Source organism: Chiloscyllium punctatum, chromosome 8 (assembly GCF_047496795.1).
Source record: "Chiloscyllium punctatum isolate Juve2018m chromosome 8, sChiPun1.3, whole genome shotgun sequence".
NCBI lineage: Eukaryota > Metazoa > Chordata > Chondrichthyes > Orectolobiformes > Hemiscylliidae > Chiloscyllium > Chiloscyllium punctatum.
This window is the reverse complement of record NC_092746.1, coordinates 15,741,939-15,766,107: the sequence shown is the minus strand read 5'-3', so window position 1 is coordinate 15,766,107 and position 24,169 is coordinate 15,741,939. Positions and strand designations below refer to the sequence as shown.

General features: G+C 45.4%; 1 protein-coding gene across 2 annotated transcripts in view; it reads right to left on the bottom strand.

Moving 5' to 3' along the window:
• LOC140480387 (inactive ubiquitin thioesterase OTULINL-like) overlaps positions 1–21,015 on the bottom strand; it is a 66,900-nt gene extending 45,885 nt beyond the window's left edge. Inside the window, exon 1 of one of the 2 annotated variants that reach the window (XM_072575180.1) lies at positions 20,997–21,015. Coding sequence is in view for 1 of the 2 variants with exons in the window: in XM_072575179.1 (XP_072431280.1) it covers positions 7,745–7,790 (46 nt within the window). In the remaining variant the exon portion in view is untranslated. Of the gene's footprint in view, positions 1–7,744; positions 7,844–20,996 lie in introns of those variants that run through there. The other variant, XM_072575179.1, reaches the window with a different exon arrangement.
• Between the last annotated feature and the right edge of the window lie 3,154 nt (positions 21,016–24,169).

Genomic DNA, 24,169 nt, shown 5'->3' with positions numbered 1-24,169 from the left:
TGTGGAAACAGGCCCAACAAGTCCACACTGACCTTCCGAACAGTAACCCAAGCAGACCTATTCCCCCTACCATATGTTTGCTCCTGACTAATGCACCTAACCTACACAAAACTGAACACTATGGGCAATTTAAGCATGGCCAATCGACCTGACCTGCACATCTTTGGACTGTAGGAGGAAACCAGAGCACCCAGAGGAAACCCATGCAGACACAGGGAGAATGTACAAACTCCACACAGACAGTCGCCCAAGGCTGGAATTGACCAGAGTCCCTGGCACTGTGAGGCAGCAATGCTAACCACTGAGCCACCGTGCTGCCCCTATGATATAGGAGCATAATTAGGACATTTAGCCTATCAAAATTGTTCTGCCAATCAATCATGGCTGATGTGTTTCTCAAATCCATTCTCCTAGCAATCCTTGATCACTTTACTAATCAAGAACCTATCTATCTCTGTCTTAAATGCAATAAATATATACTTGGCCTCTACAACATTCTACAGCAATGAATTCCACAGATGAACTATCCTCTCTCTGAAGAAATTCCTCCTCATCTCAGTTCCAAAGAGTCATCCCTTCATTATGAGGCTGTGCCCTCAGGTCCTAGTCTCTCCTACCAATGGAAACATTTTCTCAACATCCACTCAAGCGAGGCCTCTCAGTGTCATATAAGTTTCAATCAGATTCCCCTCTTCAATCTTAACTCCATTGAGTACAGGTCCAGAGTCCTCAATTATTCCTTATATGACAAGCCCTTCATCCCTGGCATCATTCTTCTAAACCTCCTCTTGACCCCCTCCATTTCCAGTACATCGTTCTTTAGATATTGGCCTCAAAACTGTTCCCAATATTCCAAATGCAGTCTGACCAGAGCCTTATACAATCTCACCAGTACGTCTCTACTCTTGTACTCTCACCCTCTTGAAATGAATGCTTACATTGCTTTTGATTTCCTAACTGCCAAATGAACCTGCATGTTAACCTCAAGACTGTCCTGAGCTAGGACTCCAAATTCTTTTGTCCTTCAGATTTCCAAAGCCTTTCTCTATTTAGAAAAAGAGTCTATGCCTCTATTCTTTCCACCAAAGTACACAACCTTATACTTTCCCATTTTGTATTCCACCTGCCACTTCTTTGCCCACTCATCTAGATATGTCCTAGTCCTTTTGCGGCCTCCCCACTTCCTCAACACCATTTGTCGCTCCACCTTTCTTTGCCTCATTTGGAAACTTAGCAACAATAACCTCAATTCCTTCATCCAGATCCTTAATGTTTGGCTGTGATACTCCACTAGTCACTGGCTGCCATCCTGAAAAAGACTCCTATATCTCGACTCTCTGCCTTCTGCTAATCAGCCATACCAGACTGATCCATCTCTATCCATACCAGGACCTTGCCTTTAACTCTATTGTCTCTTATTTTATTTAGCAGCCTCTTGTGCATCATCAAAGGCCTTTTGGAAATCCAAACAAATCGTGTTTGACATGTGGAGACTGTTTAAGGAATAGTTGTTGCGAGTGATGAATAAATATGCCCTTCTGAGACAGGAAAGAAGGAGTAAGATAAAGGAACCTTGGATGACGAGAGCGGTGGAGCTTCTTGTCAAAAGGAAGAAGGTAGCTTACATAAGGTGGAGGAGGCTAGGGTCAAGCTCAGCTCTAGAGGATTACAGGCAGGCGAGGAAGGAGCTCAAAAATGGTCCAAGAGCCAGGAGGGTGCACGAGAAAGACTTGGCAGAACGGATTAGGGAGAACACAAAGGCATTTTACACTTATGTGAGGAATAAGAGAATGGTCAAAGAAAGATTAGGGCCGATCAGGGATAGCATAGGGAACTTGTGTGTGGAGTCTGAGGAGGTCCGGGAAACCCTAAATGAATTTTTTGCTTCTGTCTTTACGAAAGAAACGAACATTGTAGTGAATGAAACCTTTGAAGAGCAGGTGTGCATGCTGGAATAGATAGAGATAGAGGAAGTTGATGTGCTGAAAATCTTGTCAAGCATTAAGATTGACAAGTCGCCAGGCCCAGACCAGATTTGTCCTCGGCTGCTTTGGGAAACGAGAAATGCAATTGCTTCGCCACTTGCGAAGATCTTTTCATCCTCGCTCTCCACTGGAGTCATACCTGAGGGCTGGAGAGAGGCAAATGTAATTCTTCTCTTCAAGAAAGGAAATAAGGAACTCCCCGGCAATTACAGACCAGTCAGTCTCATGTCTGTCGTCTGCAAGGTGTTAGAAAGGATTCTGAGGGATAGGATTTATGACCATCTGGAAGAGCATGGCTTGATTAAATGCAGTGAGGGACAGGTCATGCCTCACAAACCTTATCGAGTTCTTTGAGGATGTGACTAGAAAAGTTGATGAGGGTCGAGCTGTGAATGTGGTGTATATGGACTTCAGCAAGGCATTTGATAATGTTCCCCATGGTAGGCTCATTCAGAAGGTCAGGAGGAATGGGATTCAGGGGAACATAGCTGTCTGGATACAGAATTGGCTGGCCAACAGAAGACAGCGAGCGGCTGTAGAAGGAAAAAATTCTGCCTGGAAGTCAGTGATGAGTGGTGTTCCACAGGGCTCTGTCCTTGGGCCTCTACTGTTTGTAATTTTTATTAATGACTTGGATGAGGGGATTGAAGGATGGGTCAGCAAGTTTGCAGATGACTTAAAGGTTGGAGGTGTCATTGCCAGTATAGAGGGCTGTTGTAGGCTGCAGCGGGACATTGACAGGATGCAGAGATGGGCTGAGAGGTGGCAGATGGAGTTCAACCTGGATAAATGCGAAGTGATGCAATTTGGAAGGTCGAATTTGAAAGCTGAGTACAGGATTAAGGATAGGATTCTTGGCAGTGTGAAGGAACAGAGGGATCTTTGTGTGTAGGTACATAGATCCCTTAAAATGGCCACCCAAGTGGACAGGGTTGTTAAGAAAGCATATGGTATTTTGGCTTTCATTAACAGGGGGATTGAGTTTAAGAGTCGTTAGATCTTGTTGCAGCTCTATAAAACTTTGGTTAGACCGCACTTGGAATACTGCGTCCAGTTTGGGTCGCCCTATTATAGGAAAGATGTGGATGTTTTGGAGAGGGTTCAGAGGTTTACCAGGATGCTGCCTGGACTGGAGGGCTTATCTTATGAAGAGAGGTTGACTGAGCTCGGACATTTTTCATTGGAGAAAAGGAGGAGGAGAGGGGACCTAATTGAGGCACACAAGGTAATGAGAGGCATAGGTAGAGTCGATAGCCAGAGACTATTTCCCAGGGCAGAAATGGCTAACACGAGGGGTCATAGTTTTAAGCTGGTTGGAGGAAAGTATAGAGGGAATGTCAGAGGCGGGTTCTTTACACAGAGAGTTGTGAGAGCATGGAATGCGTTGCCAGCAGCAGTTGTGGAGGCAAGGTCATTGGGGACATTTAAGAGACTGCTGGACATGCATATGGTCACAGAAATTTGAGGGTGCATACATGAGGATCAATGGCCGGCACAACATCGTGGGCTGAAGGGCCTGTTCTGCGCTGTACTGTTCTATGTCCACTGGCTCTCCTTCGTCTAATTTGCTCATTACTTCCTCAAATAATTCTAACAGATTTGTCAGGCATTACCACTCTTTAATGAAGCTGTCCTGGCTCCATCCTATTTTACCTTACACGTCCAAGTACTCTGCAATGTCACCCTTAATAATGGACTCTAAAATCCTACCAGTGACAAGGTCAGGCCAATTGGCTCGAGCGATTCCTGTAAGTTGATTGTAAATATTGAAACTTGTGCGGCTGGAGGAGATTATAAAAGATAGTGAAAGGTGAGACCATGAAGTGAATTGAAAACAATGTTAAGCATTTAAATTACTAATCATAGATCTATACAACACAGAAACAGACCCTTTGGTTCGACTCACCTATGTAAACCATATATCCTAAATAAATCTCGTCCCATTGCCAGCATTTGGCCCATATCCTGCTAAACCCCTCCTACTCATCTACCCATCCAGATGACTTTTAAATGTTGTAAATGTACCAGTCCCCAGCTCATTCCATACACGCACCACCATCTGCATGAAAAAGTTGCAACTTAGGTCCCTTTTATATTTTTCCCCTCTCACCTTAAACTTATGCCCTCTAATTTTGCACTCCGCCACCCGAGGGAAAAGACCTTGTCTATTTACCCTATCAATGCCCCTCATGATTTTATAAAACTTTTACTTGACTGGGAGCCAATAATAGACAGCGAGACAAAGTGATAAGTGAAAAGGTGAAAAGGTAAGTAAGAACATGAACTACAAGTGTTGGATGACCTTAAGTTGGGACGGCAAGGTGGCTTAGTGGCAGTGACCGAGGTTCGATTCCCACCTCGGGCAACTGTCTGTGTGGAGTTTGCACATTCTCCCTGTGTCTGCATGGATTTCCTCCCACAGTCCAAAGATTTGCAGTACATGAGAATTGGCCATGTTTAAATTGCCCATAGTGTTTGGTGCATTAGTCAGAAGCTGAAAAATGTGTTGCTGGAAAAGCGCAGCAGGTCAGGCAGCATCCAAGGAGCAGGAGAATCGACGTTTCAGGCGTAAGCCCTTCTTCAGGAATGAGGAAGGTGTGCCAAGCAGGCTAAGATAAAAGATAGGGAGGAGGGACTTGGGGGAGGGGTGTTGGGAATGCGATAGGTGGAAGGAGGTTAAGGCGAGGGTGATAAGCCAGAGAGGGGGTGGGGGCAGAGAGGTCGGGAAGATAATTGCAGGTCAAGAAGGCGGTGCTGAGTCCGAGGGTTGGGACTGAGATAAGGTGGGGGGAGGGGAAATGAGGAAGCTGGAGAAATCTGCATTCATCCCTTGTGGTTGGAGGGTTCCTAGGCGGAAGATGAGGCGCTCTTCCTCCAAGTGTCGAGTTGCCATGGTCCGGCAATGGAGGAAGTGAAGGACATGCATGTCCTTGGTGGAGTGGGAGGGGGAGTTAAAGTGTTCAGCCACGGGACGGTTGGGTTGGTTGGTGCGGGTGTCCCAGAGGTGTTCTCTGAAACGTTCCGCAAGTAGACGGCCTGTCTCCCCAATGTAGAGGAGGCCACATCGGGTGCAGCGGATGCAGTAAATGATGTGTGTGGAGGTGCAGGTGAATTTGTGATGGATATGGAAGGATCCCTTGTGGCTTTGGAGGGAAGTGAGGGGGGAGGTGTGGGCGCAAGTTTTGCATTTCTTGCGGTTGCAGGGGAAGGTGCCGGGAGTGGAGGTTGGGTTGGTGAGGGGTGTGGACCTGACGAGGGAGTCGCGGAGGGAGTGGTCTTTCTGGAACGCTGACAGAGAAGGGGAGGGAAATACATCCTTGGTGGTGGGGTCTGTTTTGAGATGGCGAAAATGACAAAGGATGATCCAATGTATCTGGAGGTTGGTGGGGTGGTAGGTGAGGACCAGTGGGGTTCTGTCTTAGTGGCAATTGGAGGGGCGGGGTCCAAGGGCAGAGGAGTGGGAAGTGGAGGAGATGCGGTGGAGGGCATTGTCAACCACGTCTGAGGGAAAATTGCGGTCTTTGAAGAAGGAGGCCATCTGGGTTGTTCGGTATTGGAATTGGTCCTCCTGGGAGCAGATGCAGCGGAGGCGAAGGGATTGGGAATATGGGATGGCGTTTTTACAGGGGGCAGGGTGGGAGGAGGTGTAATCTAGGTAGCTGTGAGAGTCGGTTGGTTTATACTAAATGTCCGTGTTGAGTCGGTCACCCAAGATAGAAATGGAGAGGTCTAGGAAGGGGAGGGAGGAGTCTGAGACGGTCCAGGTAAATTTGAGGTCGGGGTGGAAGGTATTAGTAAAGTGGATGAACTGTTCAACCTCCTCGTGGGAGCACGAGGTAGCGCCGATACAGTCATCGATGTAGCAGAGGAAAAGGTGGGGGGTGGTGCCAGTGTAGCTGCGGAAGATGGACTGTTCCACATATCCTATGAAGAGGCAGGCATAGCTGGGGCCCATGCGGGTGCCCATGGCTACTCCTTTGGTTTGGAGGAAGTGGGAGGACTGGAAAGAAAAGTTGTTCAGGGTGAGGAACAGTTCAGTCAGTCGAAGGAGGGTGTCAATGGAAGGGTACTGGTTGGTTTGGGGGGAAAAAGGAAGAAGCAGAGGGCTTTGAGGCCTTCGTGATGGGGGATGGAGGTGTATAGGGATTGGATGTCCATGGTGAAGATAGGGCGTTGGGGACCGGGGAAGTGAAAATCATGGAGGAGGTGGAGGGCATGGGTGGTGTCCCGGACGTAGGTGGGGATTTCTTGGACTAAGGAGGACAGGATCGTGTCGAGGTATGCAGGGATGAGTTCGGTGGGGCAGGAGGAGGCTGAGACAATGGGTCAGCCGGGGCAGTCAAGTTTGTGGATTTTGGGCAGGAGGTAGAAACGGGCGGTGCGGGGTTGTGGGACTATGAGGTTGGAGGCGGTGGATGGGAGATCCCCTGAGGTGATGAGGTTATGGATGGTCTGGGAGATGATGGTTTGGTGGTGGGAGGTGGGGTCATGGTCAAGGGGGCAGTAGGAGGAGGTGCCCACGAGCTGGCGTTTAGCCATGGACATCCAGTCCCTATACACCTCCATCCCCCATCACGAAGGCCTCAAAGCCTTCCACTTTTTCCTTTCCCGCCAAACCAAACAGTACCCATCCACTGACACCCTCCTTCAGCTGACTGAACTGGTCCTCACTCTGAACAACTCTTTCCAATCCTCCCGTTTCCTCCAAACCAAAGGAGTACCCATGGGCACCCGCATGGGCCCCAGCTATGCCTGCCTCTTCTTCAGATATGTGGAACAGTCCATCTTCCGCAGCTACACTGGCCCCACCCCCCACCTTTTCCTCCGCTACATCGATGACTGTATCGGCGCTACCTCGTGCTCCCACGAGGAGGTTGAACAGTTCATCCACTTTACTAACACTTCCACCCCGACCTCAAATTTACCTGGACCGTCTCAGACTCCTCCCTCCCCTTCCTAGACCTCTCCATTTCTATCATTTCTCCACATTAGTCAAGAGTAAATATAGGTTAGGGGAATGGATCTAGGTGGGTTACTCTTCTGAGGGCTGGTGTGGAGTTGTTGGGTGAAATGGTCTGTTTCTGCATTGTAGGGATTCTAATCAAGTTTACTGAGTGGAAAACGTGGGAGGTCAACCACGTATCTCTTATGTCCACCTCAGAAGGACATCGACTTGGTTTAATTCCGAGTTCGTATCCAAATAAGCAGAAAGTTTGTTGTAAGGGTGTGGCACTGGAGCAATTATGGGAATTGGCAGGACAGAGGTCATGAAGGGATCATGACCACAACAAAAGTAAGGTGGGGTACCTTTTTACACTGTAAAACTTCAACTTGGTGACAGGAAAAGAAAACCAGCAAGGGAATAATACGTAAAACTGCTGAGAAACATGTTTTGAAAAAAAAACTTAGAAAGGTCTGGGTGGTGTTTAAAAATGTATGAAATTTCGAAGATTTTGCTTTAAAGGTCATCTTTACTGGATTCTAAATGGATTATTTTTTTCTTTTCCACAACCTAATCACTTACTGTTCCTTTAGCTTATTTACTTAACGAATACCGCATCCAGCTGGTACCAGTCACATTCTCAGTGAATCTGCGTTATATAAGCAAATGCACCTTAAAAACCCAAAAGGTTTGAAATAAGCAAGGGAAGCGTATTCCCCCACAAAGGAATCCCCCTGTTTCACAGAGTAAGACGAAAGCTAACACAACCGACTATATTCCGATGTGCTCCAACAGGGAGTAGAGAAGTAGCGTTTACCTGGAAGAGTGGAGTTAATGTTCCCGCTGGTGCCGAAAAGTCCCATTCTACCGCTCTCTCTAACGTTTGCAGCTTTCTGCTGCTTTCACTTTGAGCAACTACCGTATTCTGACGGACAGCACTAGCCGCCAATCAATTGACAGGAGGAAGGATGTGGCTGAGGCTAGCCCAGCTGTAGCCAAGTGGGAACTGAAACAGTGGTATATAGTTACACGTCTTCTGAGAGGCAACGTCGCAACATGCAAGGCACTTTGGTAAAAAAGTTATTCTTTAATGTGGGTGCGATAGGATGAGGCACTTGAAATGCTGTACGAAGCAGAAGGGGTGCCGGTGTTGGATAAAGTTAAAAATCACACTACACTACTTAAAAATCACACAACGCCAGATTATAGTCTAACAGGTTTATTTGGGAGCACTGGCTTGCTCTTTCATCAGGCAACTAATGGGGCAGGACCATAAGACAGAATTTGTGGCAAAAGATCGCAGTGTCATGCAATTAAAACGACATATTGAACAAATTTAGATTGCTGTTAAGTCTTTCATCTTTTAGAATAGGTTGCAGGTTTTGTTTCATTAATATGTAAATCCCAGAACTTCTTTTAAGTCACATTCTCGGGATAACAAGGTTTTATTTTTAAAAAGTGACATCTCAGCTAAGGCAATGTATTAAAGGTATGAGGTTAGAGTCTGTCTGTATTCCAATCTTGAGTCAGACTGAGTGCATCCAGCTGGATATCGGATGCTGACTGCTTCATAGGTAAGAGTTTTATTGAGGTGGTCACACCTAAGATGCAGGCAGAGTAGCTGGGTGACCACCAGGAAGAGCAAAGGGAATAGGCAGAACGTGCAGGAGTTCCCTGTGGCCATTCCCCTCAAAAACAAGTATACCATTTTGGATACTGTTGGGGGGATGACCGTTCAAGGAAAGCAGCAGTAGCCAGGTCGATGACGCTATGACTGGCTCTGGGCACAGTGGGTAAAGGTAAACAGGACCTTAGTGATAGGGGATTTCATAGTAAGGAGAACAGGTAGACAATGCTGTGGCTGCAAACAGGAATCCAGGATGGTGTATTGCCTCCCTGGTGCCAGGGACCAGGATGTCTCAGAGCAGATACAAAACATTCTCAAGGGGGAGGGGAAGCAGCCAGAAGTCAATGTGCATGTTGGCACAAATGACAGGTAGCAATAGGAATGAGGCTCTGCAGACTGATTTTAGAGAGCTAGGAAAAATGTTAAAAACCAGGACTTCGTTGGTGACAATCTCTGGATTATTTCCGGTGCCATGTGATAGTGAGGGTAAGAACAGGAGGATATGGCAGATGAATGTGTGGGTAAAGAATTGTACAGAGGGTGGGGATTCAGATTTTTAGATCATTTGGATGTTTTCTGGGACAGAAGTGACCTGTTCAAGAGGGATGGGTTGCACCTGAACTGGAGGGGCACCGATATCTTGGCAGACAGGTTTGCTGCTGCTGCAAGGTAGTGTTTAACTAGACTGGCAGGGGGCTGGGATCTTCAACAGCAGGGAGGCAAGTGTGAGGCTCAAAGGAGATTCAGTATTCAGGAATAGTAGGTCGAAGAGATGGCAGGCTGGGACATGACAGGGAGCAAGGATTGCCATTTGGATTAAATTGCATTTAAGTTGACAGGTAAGTCCAATGAACTCAGGGCATGGATCGGTATGTGGGATTGGGATATTATAACCATTGCAGAAACATGGCTAAGGGAGGGACAGGCCTGACAGCTTCATGTGCCAGGGTGCTTTAGGTGGTGGAGGGAAGGGGGAGTTGCGTTTTTGATTAAGGCGAATATCACAGCAATAGAGATGAAATAACTGAATGATCATCTAGTGAGGCTTTGTGGGTAGATCTAAGAAATAAGAAGGGGATGGTGATGTTATTGGGCCCCCAAATAGTCAATGGGAATTGGAGGAACAAATATGCAAGGAGAGTGGGAGCAATAGGGTTGTCTGGGACTGCCAGAGTGTTAAGGTCTTAGATGGGGCGGAATGTGTTTAGTGATTTCAAGACAGTTTCCTTGAGCAGTATAAGAGGGTCCTACTCAGGAGGGAGCAAAACCTGACCTATTCTTGGGAAATAGGGCAAGTTAACTGACGGAGGTGACAATGGGGGAGCAGTTTGGGATCAGTGACCATAGTTCTATTAATTTTAATATAATTATGGAGAGGGACAGAACTGGTCCACAGTTTCAAGTACTAACATGGAGCAAGGTGAATTTTGATGGAATTAGACAGGAGCTTGCAGGGGTTGATTGGAGTCGTTTGTTTGTAGGCAAAGGGACCTCCGGCAAGTGGATAGCCAGAGTTCAAGGTCTATATGTTCCTGTGACGATGAAAGGCAAGTTGGGAGGAATAGGGAACTGTGGATGAGAGATATTGAGGCTTTGACCAGAGAAAAGAAGGAGACGTGGCTCAGATACAGGCAACTGGGATGAAGGAAATCCCTGGAGGTATATAGGGGATATAGGAACTTACTGAAGATGGAAATCAGCAGGGCAAAAAGGGGGCACATGATAGCCATGGCTGAGAATATTAGGGTGAATCCAAAGAGGTACTTCAAATATATTAAAGGAAAAAGAATAACTGTAGAGAGAATAGGACCCCTCAAGGACCAAAGTGGACATGTATCTGTAGAACCACAGGAGATGGGCGAGGTTCTCAATGAATATTTCTCCTCTGTGTTTACCATGGAGAAAGATATGAAGACTTGGAAACTTGGGGAAGGTCATGGTGATACCTTGGGGACGGTTCAAATCACAGAAGAGGAGGTTTTGGATGTATTAGAACGTATGAAGGTGGATAAATCTCCTGGTCCTGACCAGGTATATCTAAGAACATTGCAAGAGGCTAGAGAAGAAATTGCAGGGGCCCTGGCTGATATTTTTGCATCATTGTTAGCCACGGATGAAGTCCTGAAAGATTGGAGGGTAGAGAATGTTGTGCCAAAATTCAAGAAAAGTTGCAAAGAAAAGCCTAGGAACTATAGACCTGTAAGCTTAATATCTGTGGTGGGTACATTACTTGAGAAGACTCTGAGGGACAAGATATACATGCATTTGGAAAGACAAGGTTTGATTAGGAGTAGTCAGCATGGTTTTGTGAGTGGGAGATCGTGCCTCACAAATTAGTTAAGAGTTCTTTGATGAAGTAACCAGGAAGGTTGATGAGGGCAGGGTGGTAGACATAGTCTTTATAGATTTCATTAAGGTCTTTGATAATGTTCCACATGGTAGGCTGCTCTGGAGGGCTAGATCGCATGGAATCCAGGGGCGAGCTGGCAAATTGGATACACAATTGGCTTAATGCTAGGAAGCAGCGTATAATAGTGGAAGGATGCTTGTTGGCTGGAGACCTGTGACCAGTGGAAAGTCTCAGGGTGGGTACTGGGTCCATTACGGTTTGTTATTTATAGCAATAATTTGGATGAGAATGTACAAAGCATGATTAGTAAGTTTGCAGATGACACTAAAATAGGCAGTATTGTGGACAGTAAGGAAAGTTATCAGAAATTGTAGTGGGACCTTGATCAGCTGGGGAAGAGGGCCGAGAAATGGCAAACGAAGTTTAACATAGATAAATGTGAGGTCTTGCATTTTGGAAAGTCAAATCAAGGTAGGAGTTTCATGCTTAACGGTAGGTCCTTATGGATTGTAGTGGAACAGAGGGATCTTGGAGTTCAGGTTCACAGTTCTCTGAAAGCAGAGTCACAGGTAGACAGGGCAGTGAAGAAGGCTTTTTGGCACTCTGACCTTTATTAGTTAGGGCATTGAGTATACAAATTGGGAAGTTATGTTGCAGTATTGCAGGACATTGATGAGGCCACATTTGGAGTACTGTGTTCAGTGTTGGTCACCTTGTTATAGGAAGAATGTTATTAGACTGGGAAGAGTGTTATTAGACTGGAAAGAATGCCCAAGAAATTTATAAAGGTGTTGCCTGGAGAGGTTGGACAAGCTAGGATTTTTTTCTTTAGAGTGTAGGGGTTTGAGGGGGGACGTTGTAGAGGTGTATAAGATCATTATAGGCATGGATAGTGTGAATGCACTCAGTCTTTTTCCCAGGGTTGGGAATAAAGGACTAGCGGGCATTAGTTCAAGGTTAGAAGGGAAAGAATAAAAGGGAATCCTAGGGCAACATTTTTTATGCAGAAAGTGGTACACATGTGGAATGAGCTGCCAGCGGAAGTTGTTGAGATGGATACATTAACAACATTTAAAAAACATTTGGACAAACATATGAATAGAAAAGGATTAGAAGGATATGGACCTAGTGCAGGGAAATGGGATTAGCGTGGACAGACATTTTGGTTGGGGTGGACCAGTTTGGGCCAAAGTGCCTGTCTCTGTGCTGTAGGACTCTGTGACCTGAGGCGTTACCTCTAATAGTGGAGAGCAGATTGCACAGTCAGCTGTCGAAGGAAGACTGGACCATGCAGCCAGGTCCATAATAGCTGAAGGTACTGGATTAGTGGTGCTGGAAGAGCACAGCAGTTCAGGCAGCATCCAACGAGCAGCGAAATTGACGTTTCGGGCAAAAGCCCTTCAGCCCGAAACGTCGATTTTGCTGCTCGTTGGATGCTGCCTGAACTGCTGTGCTCTTCCAGCACCACTAATCCAGTATTTGGTTTTCAGCATCTGCAGTCATTGTTTTTACAATAGCTGAAGGTGTTACAGTGGTAAAATGAAACAAGGTTATGGAGGGGTAAATAACCAATGTCATTTAGTTTGGTAAAAAGGAAAGGATTAATGAGATTTTGTGTGCATTTAGGATGCAACTGGTGGACTTTTAAAATGTTGGAATTTTTGTAGATCATCTGTTGTCAGAGTGTTCTGTTCTGCCAAATGTTCTTCACCCTGAAAAATTGCTGAATATGACATTGTCTGGATAGGTCCATCCTTCATCTGAGCTGACATAATTGCTTGTGCGATAATGTTGGATCGCTTTCCTGACATCATCTCATTTCAGAACACTATAATATGAGTATGCTGCAATAACAGGCTTCCCAAAAATACATTAAATCATAGACTGTCCGCATCTGAACATAAAGGCGCCAGCAGGCCAGCTGTACACATTCCTTAACAAAAAGGATTTTCACTCAATTAACTTTCATTTGGTGTGCAACACCGTAGGTAGATGCCAGATCCTAGGCAGGAGTCATGACTTACATGTAGAGTTACAGAGTCATGCAGCATGGAAACAGAACCTTTGGTCCAACTTATTGACGCAGACCAAGTTTCCCAAAACTGATCTAGTCCCACTTGCATATGTTTGGCTCATATCACTCTCAACCTATTTTATTCATGTACCTAATCAAATGACTTGTTAATGCTGGCACTGTACCTGCATCTACCACTTCCTCAGGCAGTGCATTCCATATACAAACCACCTTCAGTGTGAAAAAGTTGCCCCTCAGGTCCCTTTTAAATCATTCTCCTCTCACCTTAACGATATGCCACTCTCCCAACTCTCCCACAGTTTTGAACTCCCCACACTAGGGAAACAACCTCTGCTATTCACCGTATCAATCCCCTTTATAATTTTAGAAACCTGAATAAGGTCACCCCTCAACCTCCAACACTCCAGCGAACAAAGTCCCAACCTGTCCAGCCTCTCCCTATGACTCAAACCCTCCAGTCCTGGCATGTCTTTTCTCAACCTTCTCCAATTTAATAATATCTTTCCTCGAGCAAAGTGACCAGAACTGTACTTCAGGTGGCCTCACCAATGTCCTATACAACCTCAACTTGATGTCCCAACTCCAATACTCAAAGGTCTGAGCAATGAAAGCAAGCATGCTAAATAGCTTCTTAACCACTCTATCTAGCTGTGACACAGCCTTCAAAGAACTTTGTACCTGAACCCCCAGGTCTCTCTGTTTGATAATACTACCCAAGGCCCTACCATTAACTGTATAAGTCCTGCCCTTGTTTGTTTTACCAAAGTGCAATACTTCATATTTATCCAAATTAACTTGCACCTGTCACTCCTCAGCCCATTGGCCCAATTGATCAAGATCCCTTTGTAATCCCTTCGACTGTACCACCAATTTTGGTGTCAACCACAAACTTATTAACTATGCCCCTCCTAAGTTCTCATTCAAATTATTAACATAAATGACAAACAAAAGTGGACCCTGCACCGACCTGGTAACAAGCCTCCAGCCTGGAGAAACAACCCTTCTCCACCACCAACCTCTGTCTCCTACCATCAAGCCTATTTTGTATCCAGTTGGCAAGCCCTCCCTGAATCCCATGTAATCTAACTTTACTAATTAGTTGACCATATGGAATCATATACGTCGAGGAATTCCCAGATGCCAGATTTGAGGAGTGGGCCTGCTGCTTTGGAAGGATGTTTTCTGATACCTATCTGGATATCTGACAATGGCAGGATACAATGGCAACTATGGCTCAACAGGGGTTATCATCAAGCAGGCTGTAGGTCTGATGAAGTAGAGGTCTGGTTTCCTTACCAGATCAGGGGAATGCTTCAGCCAGAGTGTCCCTGATAGTGGTTGTACAATCTGGAATTGCAGAAAAGGAATTCCCTGGGTAAAGCAACTGCAGGATAACATTGAGTTCTCTGATGAAGATCTCTCCAAAGACATGGACAGACCACCATGAGAGATGCAGGGCCCTTTAAGGGAATGCCTTGAAGTGTGTATGATCATTCAAGGCATTAGTTATGCAGAAGTTTCAACAAAGCATGTAATCCCACAGTTTATCTGCCATGCCAACTCCAATTGAAAGAACATTTGCTTGATAACTTGGGACAATGCCCACCATTTTACCCATATTCATTTATTATTTGTCTTAACATCCTGACTTATCTGCACCTAATAAACTTCATGGACTTTTAACTTTCTATGATTTTAGATATTGCTAGAGCTATGGACACATGTATGAAATGGCTGAACCAAAATTTTAATGCACAAGACTCCCCTAACATGTTTGGGTGACCAAAAAGAAGCAAAGTAATTCACATAAATGAACCCAGCTGTAATTATTATGGGTTTTTTAGACTTATTTACATTTTGCAGCCAAGTTCTCCCACAGATATGACTTGACCTGCTGTGTATTTCTGACATTTTCTGTTTTTATTTCAGATTTCTAGCATCTTTAGTAGTTTAGTTATGGTATTCACAAAGGTTGAGCAGATAACTTGGACATTTAATGAATCAAGACTGGAGATTAAACAAATACATTAAAAAGGCTTTAAGCAGTAGTGATGAGGGTGGTAAAATACAATATTTCTGAAAATGGAAAGCTGGGCTGAGGAATAAACAGTGCAGGACAGTTATATTCCATTGAACTGAGCTTAAATCGCTATTTAGGAAGAAGGATGGAATTCATATTAATATTTGGCATTTCTTGTGAGCATTATTGACAATGGCTTAAAACTTGCAATTGCAGAATAAGTAGGTTCTGGCACATCTAGAATTGACATGCAATAGGCAATTAAATAGTATTGTGTCACATCTGAAATCAAAGGTGGTGGTGAGGTTAAACTATGCCTTGCTATTATATACATGAAAGATGACAGGGCAGCACGGTGACTCGGTGGTTAGCACTGCTGCCTCAGCGCCAGGGACTCGGGTTCAGTTCCAGTCTCGGGTGACTGTCTGTGTAGAGTTTGCACATTCTCCCTGTGTCTGCGTGGGTTTCCTCCGGTTGCCATGGTTTCCTCCCACAGTCCAAAGATGTGCAGGTTCGGTGAAATAGCCATGCTGAATTGCCGATAGTTCAGGGATGTTCTCGGTTAGGTGCATTATTTTGGGAAAAGTAGAGTAATAGAGTTAGGGAGTGGGTCTGGGTAGGGTACTCTTTGGAGGGTGGGTGTGGACTTGTTGGGCCTTATGGCCTGTTTCCACACTGTAGGGATTTTATGATTCTATGATTCTTTGTTATGAATAAAGTTGTCAGGACAACATGTAGATAACATGGGGAAAAAAGAGCATATCAGAGATAAACAAGAAGGCATAGGAGAAGAAGAAAATATGGGTTCTGTTGAGATGGGTGGTGACAAAATTATATGATCTAGATGGACAGTGGACAAATGGCAGTGGAGAAGACCCGGCCAAAAGTTACAGAGATGTCAAGGTGGATGAACATGGCTGGAGTCACACATAGGGGTAAAAACAATGACTGCAGATGCTGGAAACCAGATTCTGGATTAGTGGTGCTGGAAGAGCACAGCAGTTCAGGCAGCATCCAAGTAGCTTCGAAATCGACATTTCCGGCAAAAGCCTTTCATCAGGAATAAAGGCAGTGAGCCTGAAGCGTGGAGAGATAAGCTAGAGGAGGGTGGGGGTGGGGAGAAAGTAGCATTGAGTACAATGGGTGAGTGGGGAGGGGATGAAGGTGATAGGTCAAGGAGGAGAGGGTGGAGTGGAAAGGTGGAAAAGAAGATAGGCAGGTACGACAAGTCCGGACAAGTCATGGGGACAGTTACTGAGCTGGAAGTTTAGAACTAGGGTGAGGTGGGGGAAGGGGAAATGAGGAAACTGTTGAAGTCCACATTGATGCCCTGGGGTTGAAGTGTTCCGAGGCGGAAGATGAGGCGTTCTTCCTCCAGGCATCTGGTGGTGAGGGAGTGGCGGTGAAGGAGGCCCAGGACCTCCATGTCCTCGGCAGAGTGGGAGGGGGAGTTGAAATGTTGGGCCACGGGGCGGTGTGGTTGATTGGTGCGGGTGTCCCGGAGATGTTCCCTAAAGCGCTCTGCCAGGAGGTGCCCAGTCACCCCAATGTAGAGGAGACCGCATCGGGAGCAACGGATACAATAAATGATATTAGTGGATGTGCAAGTAAAACTTTGATGGATGTGGAAGGCTCCTTTAGGGCCTTGGATAGAGGTGAGGGAGGAGGTGTGGGCACAGGTTTTACACTTCCTGCGGTGGCAGGGGAAAGTGCCAGGATTGGAGGATGGGTTGTTTGGGGGCGTGGACCTGACCAGGTAGGCGCGGAGGGAACGGTCTTTGCGGAAGGCGGAAAGGGGTGGGGAGGGAAATATATCCCTGGTAGTGGGGTCTGTTTGGAGGTGGCGGAAATGTCGGCGGGTGATTTGGTTTTTGCGAAGGTTGGTAGGGTGGAAGGTGAGCACCAGGGGCGTTCTGTCCTTGTTACGGTTGGAGGGGTGGGTGCTGAAGGCAGAGGTGCGGGATGTAGACGAGATGCGTTGGAGGGCATCTTTAACCACATGGGAAGGGAAATTGCGGTCTCTAAAGAAGGAGGCCATCTGGTGTGTTCTGTGGTGGAACTGGTCCTACTGGGAGTAGATCTGGCGGAGGCGGAGGAATTGGGAATACGGGATGGCATTTTTGCAAGAGATAGGGTGGGAAGAGGTGTAATCCAGGTAGTTGTGGGAGTCGGTGGGTATGTAAAAAATGTCAGTGTCACGTCGGTCGTCATTAATGGAGATGGAGAGGTCCAGGAAGGGGAGGGAGGTGTCAGAGATGTTCCAGGTAAACTTAAGGTCAGGGTGGAATGTGTTGGTGAAGTTGATGAATTGCTCAACCTCCTCGCGGGAGCACGAGGTGGCGCCAATGCAGTCATCAATGTAGCGGAGGAAGAGGTGGGGAATGGTGCCGGTGTAATTACGGAAGATCAACTGTTCTACATAGCCAACAAAGAGACAGGCATAGCTGGGGCCCATACAGGGACTCACCTTCATCCCCCTCCGTCCACGCATCAATGAATTTAATACACGCCGTGATGTCAAACACTTCTTCCGTCACCTCCACCTCCGAGCTTACTTTCACAATCAGGACTCCCGCCCACCTTCCGAGGACCCCTTCGCCCACCTCCAACACACTGCATCCACCTGGACACCCCGCGCTGGCCTATTACCTGCCTTCGACCTCTTCATTTCCAACTGCCGCCGGGACATTAACTGCCTCAACCTGTCTACCTCCCTCCCCCACTCCAACCTCTCACCCTCACAGCGCGCAGCCCTCCAATCCCTCTGCTCCAATCCCAACCTCACCATCAAGCCAGCGGATAAAGGGAGCGCAGTGGTAGTCTGGCGCACTGACCTCTATGCCGCTGAAGCCAAACGTCAACTCGAGGACACCTCTTCCTACTGCCCCCTCGACCATGACCCCACCCCCCATCACCAAACCATCATCTCCCAGACCATACAGAACCTCATCACCTCAGGAGATCTCCCACCCACAGCTTCCAACCTCATAGTCCGGGAACCCCACACTACCTTCTTCCCAAGATCCACAAGCCTGACCACCCTGGCTGACCCATTGTCTCCACATGCTCCTGCCCCACTGAACTCATCTCTACCTACCTCGACACTGTCCTATCCCCCCTAGTCCAGGAACTCCCCACATACGTTCGAGACACCACCCACGCCCTCCACCTCCTCCAAGACTTCCGTTTCCCCAGCCCCCAACGCCTCATCTTCACCATGGATATCCAATCCCTCTACACCTCCATCCGCCATGACCAGGGCCTCCAAGCCCTCCGTTTTCTCCTCTCCAGACGTCCCCAACAGTACCCTTCCACTGACACTCTCATTCGTTTGGCCGAACTGGTCCTCACCCTTAACAATTTTTCCTTTGAATCCTCCCACTTCCTCCAGACCAAAGGCATAGCCATGGGCACCTGTATGGGCCCCAGCTATGCCTGTCTCTTTGTTGGCTACGTAGAGCAGTTGATCTTCCGTAATTACACCGGCACCATTCCCCACCTCTTCCTCCGCTACATTGATGACTACATTGGCGCCACCTCGTGCTCCCGCGAGGAGGTTGAGCAATTCATCAACTTCACCAACACATTCCACCCTGACCTTAAATTTACCTGGACCATCTCTGACACCTCCCTCCCCTTCCTGGACCTCTCCATCTCCATTAATGATGACCGACTTGACACTGACATTTTTTACAAACCCACCGACTCCCACAGCTACCTGGATTACACCTCTTCCCACCCTATCTCTTGCAAAAATACCATCCCGTATTCCCAATTCCTCCGCCTCCGCCGGATCTACTCCCAGTAGGACCAGTTCCACCACAGAACACACCAGATGGCCTCCTTCTTTAGAGACCGCAATTTCCCTTCCCATGTGGTTAAAGATGCCCTCCAACGCATCTCGTCTACATCCCGCACCTCTGCCTTCAGCACCCACCCCTCCAACCATAACAAGGACAGAACGCCCCTGGTGCTCACCTTCCACCCTACCAACCTTCACATAAACCAAATCATCCGCCGACATTTCCGCCACCTCCAAACAGACCCCACTACCAGGGATATATTTCCCTCCCCACCCCTTTCCGCCTTCCGCAAAGACCGTTCCCTCCGCGCCTACCTGGTCAGGTCCACGCCCCCAAACAACCCACCCTCCAGTCCTGGCACGTTCCCCTGCCACCGCAGGAACTGTAAAACCTGTGCCCACACCTCCTCCCTCACCTCTGTCCAAGGCCCTAAAGGAGCCTTCCACATCCATCAAAGTTTTACTTGCACATCCACTAAAATCATTTATTGTATCCGTTGCTCCCGATGCGGTCTCCTCTACATTGGGGAGACTGGGCACCTCCTAGCAGAGCGCTTTAGGGAACATCTCCAGGACACCCGCACCAATCAACCACACCGCCCCGTGGCCCAACATTTCAACTCCCCCTCCCACTCTGCCGAGGACATGGAGGTCCTGGGCCTCCTTCACCGCCACTCCCTCACCACCAGATGCCTGGAGGAAGAACGCCTCATCTTCCGCCTCGGAACACTTCAACCCCAAGGCATCAATGTGGACTTCAACAGTTTCCTCATTTCCCCTTCCCCCACCTCACCCTAGTTCTAAACTTCCAGCTCAGTAACTGTCCCCATGACTTGTCCGGACTTGTCGTACCTGCCTATCTTCTTTTCCACCTTTCCACTCCACCCTCTCTTCCTTGACCTATCACCTTCATCCCCTCCCCCACTCACCCATTGTGCTCTATGCTACTTTCTCCCCACCCCCACCCTCCTCTAGCTTATCTCTCCACGCTTCAGGCTCACTGCCTTTATTCCTGATGAAGGGCTTTTGCCGGAAATGTCGATTTCGAAGCTACTTGGATGCTGCCTGAACTGCTGTGCTCTTCCAGCACCACTAATCCAGAATGTGGAGTCACACATAATAGATCATTCGTCTCTTTGACCAGAGTAGCCTTATTTCTGTGGATTGTATTAAACCAAACTGGTGATTCAAATAGGAACTGGTGTGAGAGGTTGTTACGGAATTAGGTGACAACAATTTTTTTGAAACCTTACAATGGAAAGGAAAGTTGGAAACGGGTAGTAGTTGTAAAGGGTGTTGGGATTGTAGGGTATGAGGATCCACATATTTGCAATTAAAAACAATGGCCCTATGGTGTAAAAATTAACATACAACAAAGGACCAGTGGATATAATTCATATTCCATTAATTCACTGGCATATTATTTATTTACAACTGTTTCACAGCATACGTTACTGGAGTTAGCTCACTTACAGCATGAAACAATATCACATCTTTAGGTGGAAATGCAATACTGTGCTAATGTTTTTTTTAAGCTTGCCGTAGTCACATGACTTATGCAATGAGGTACAGTTATTGTAGGAAGTCTTCTTACAGTCAGCTTTGATAAAGGAAGAATACAATTAATATTGTACTTTATGACTATGAAACAGAGTGACTGTAGAAATAGAGCTGAGGTTGAGTTTTGAAGAATTGATTAGGAGCACAATTACTAAAAACACACATCTTGCAAAGTTGCTGAATGCTACTAAAATGCCATGGAAATGCCATGGAAAAGCAAAAATAAACAAAGAAGTGGGCTGCAACTGAATTAGTGGGGCATCACATAATAGTTACAAACATCCCCCTACCATCTGAAAGGAAGGCAGATATGAAACAGAATTGACATTCTTTTCATAATGACAAAAATGTAAGATTGGTACAGATTTAATTAACAAACCAGATATTTTTATTATTATTGGAGACTGGTTCAAAGTGTTTTCCAACCTACATCTCTCAAGAATGGAAAATACAGATTGCTGAAATTTTGAAAGCGTTAAAGACATACTTTGAGTCTAAATTTAACATATATGTATGAACAGTATGAGTTAAACTTTAGAGTTCAAGATAAAAAGAGCACATTGATATGTATCTGACAGCATTAACACAGCTCACAGAACCCTGTGAATTCAGGCACTTGAAAGATGATATCATCACAGACAGAATTACCTTAGACGTAAGAGATCCTAGTCTTACCGTGTGCCTGCTAACACAATCGGGTTCTCAAACAAGCTCTGAACATGTGCAGAAGATCTGTAGATCAATAGCTACAACACATACGCGCAAGACCAGACAAAATTGTCCACTGTGGAGGTACAGCTCAAACCTGTGCATGATTATGAAAAGTCATCCAATCACTTTAAATGCAGCAATGGGGAGAAAAGCAACAGAAGGTCAGCACAAAGGTCAAGACTTAATGTTAGGGATAAGTTAAAATGTCACAGAGATCATCACATTAAACAAGAGAAAACATGCCAAATGTGGGGAAAACAGAGTTTTAACTGTAACTTTGCATGCACATGCTTACCTAGATGGAAGACAAACTAGATATTAAATCCAATGAAGATGATTGCTAGAGACATTGGCTGAAGATTCAGCTGATTCAATTTGCACCTTTACAGCAGATTGGCAAAGTCAAGTTTAAAGGAGGAAAATTATTTAACACTATTGTTTTGAAGACAGCAGAATGGAAGCATCAAATGAACATGAAGTGTCAGACAGATCTTGTTGCTTTCTACAACATTATTATTTTAAGCTTTGCAGACCTATGTAAATTTAAACTAGATGATGATCCAAAAGTGAATCCCAAACTGTATCAATGTTTACGAAGAGGTCAGATTACTCAGTGAGCTCAATGCTATGGCAAGACTGGAGATCTTGAATTCCAAATGTTACACATGAATCAATAGCTACTCATCTGAGCAGAAGCAAGTCGAAAGCTTGGAAGAGAAACGCTGCATGTGTGTCAGATGAGATTTTTAATTCCTCACAGGCCCCATTGACTCATGAACAGAGAAACAAACAAAAAAAACTGAAGGAAAGGCAATAGTGTAGATCAGCAGAGTCAGCTGAGAAAACTTTGAAACTGAACCATAATTTTATTTCAAACAGCAGTCCTTTGACAAAAAGCTGAGAACACACATGCAAATGAACAAAGTGACAAAGTGGGGGAACCTTACAAGATTAACAAACAGTTTTGCTAATTCATGAGAACTATTGTTTGCGTAGTAATAACAAGAGTAACTCTCAGTGTAAATGATACTGTCGTGCATGCAATTTTTTTTAATGAAAAGGATGTTATAACTTGTCCCCGGGTGATGTTCTCCAATTTATAACAGTTGCCAGACAGGATGCCAAAAAGTGTTAAGTTCCCAAGTGAGGACCTGTCCCTTCAATCACAACAAAGTTCATTTAAAAAAGTATCCTTTCTCTTGTTGGTACCTCCATCCCAGACCAAAATGAAGTTATGTTTTAAAAAGACCCAACTTAACCAGGCTTTCCTGAATTAACAAAGAGTGAGTTTTTTTTAAAATGATGAAATGTAGGAGGTGGTAATACATCACACACATTAGAAATAAGAGGTGAGTCCAAAAAAAAATTTTTTAAAAGTTAAACAGATTAGTCTCTGAATAGCTTGCAAAAAGCGGACAGTTGAACATTGCAGTGGTTACATTGGATGTCATGGTACCTTCGGTTACTGAACTGTCAGTATTGAGACTCATGGCTTTGTAGGTTGATTGAAACTTTCTTGTTCTGATAACTTTGACTATAGATGACCAGCAGCCCTCAGACTGAGAGAGCTCATACAAATAGGAACAGAAGTGGACCGTTTGGTCGCTGCATAACCTTTTTCAGTTTTCTTTTACTTGCTGTGCAGGGAGTGTTTAAATGGTTATTCTGGGAGCTGTGACTCCCAGCACACTAGTCCACAGTAGGACATCAGGCCACTAACACACAAAGACCTTTAACCTTTTTTTGCACTGTTCATTCCTAGAAGGCCAAAACATTAAAGGTATGCATGAAGCGACTTTACTGATAGAGATGGGCATGTGGTCAGCTCCTCATTATCTATTCCTTCTCACTCTGTTTGAAGTTTCCATGATATTCTACAGGTGCGACATTCCGTAGGTTCTCCAGTGTCCTCAAGTAAAAATTGTATTTGGAACTGAAAACCTACTTATGGGTTTGGATCCATTGCTTTGACAAGGGAAACTTTTAAGGAGAATGCTATTTTAATGTCCATCTTGGCATTCCCTGTGCTATGAGACTTACTTACTTCAGATAGTCCTGGTAGTTCAAATAAAGATAGAGTGCAAGAAACATTATAGTCTTTGATGATATTACATCATATCAGGTCTTTTTCTATCCTCTCATCAGATTCCTAAATCATCACAATAAGGTTTGACCCTATGAGGTAAAAACTATTGAAAAGACAATTAAATGGCAATTGTTGAATCTTGTCTTGAAGTTCTCAGGAACTAATCAAGACAATTAATTTATTTTAATTGGAGAAAAGAATAGTTAAAGGTAATATAATCCAGCGATTTAAAATTTTGGGAAGTATTGATGATGTGTAAATTGGCTTTTTGACTTGGGCCGCAAATGAAGAACTATTGAGCATGTAAGATTGAATTAGAACAATAAATTTGCCCTTCCTACTTGGGCATAAATTAAGCTGAGCACAACTGAAATATTCTGTATTTGCAGGTTCAGGCTCATTTAAGTCTTTTGTGCCTCAGGCTCAGGCACACCCTTCCTGTACCATGCATTTGGGGATGGGAGCGAAATACTAACCAGTTCTGCAGGCTTAAGAGGCAAGCTCAGGCCCAGAACCATTTTCTTGCTGTCTCTTCTAGACCTAGCTTGTCCTAAAAATGTTTATCTTTCTTCTTTGTTAATTCTAGTCACAAGAAGTGGTTCTTACCAGAGGACCCCGACAACTATTTCTGCTAAACTCAGATGAATTAAGCCACCTAGACCAGAATAGATTTATTAGTCACTAAACCTTCAAACTGTTTTGAGTGAGCAGCAGTGTGTTCAATGTGAGGACTTTATTTAAAGACCTTTAGAATGCGTACCTCATGATAGATATCACATGACTATGACATTTATATATGAATACATTTCATTTCAAACATGCCTCGAGGATTACAAAATAGGCATTTGACTGGAGAAAGTGTAGAGAAGATGTTGTAGAGGAGTGTACTGAACTTCTTAATCATTCATGAAGCAACTGAATTTTTCTCTCATGAACTAAGGGCCTTTCTCGCTCATGACACTGTCAGGAATGCTGTAATGGCTGAAGAGATCATTGAGGCATTCAACAATCTCAATGATAGTCTTTGCCCTGAACTGGTCCACCTCTTGGT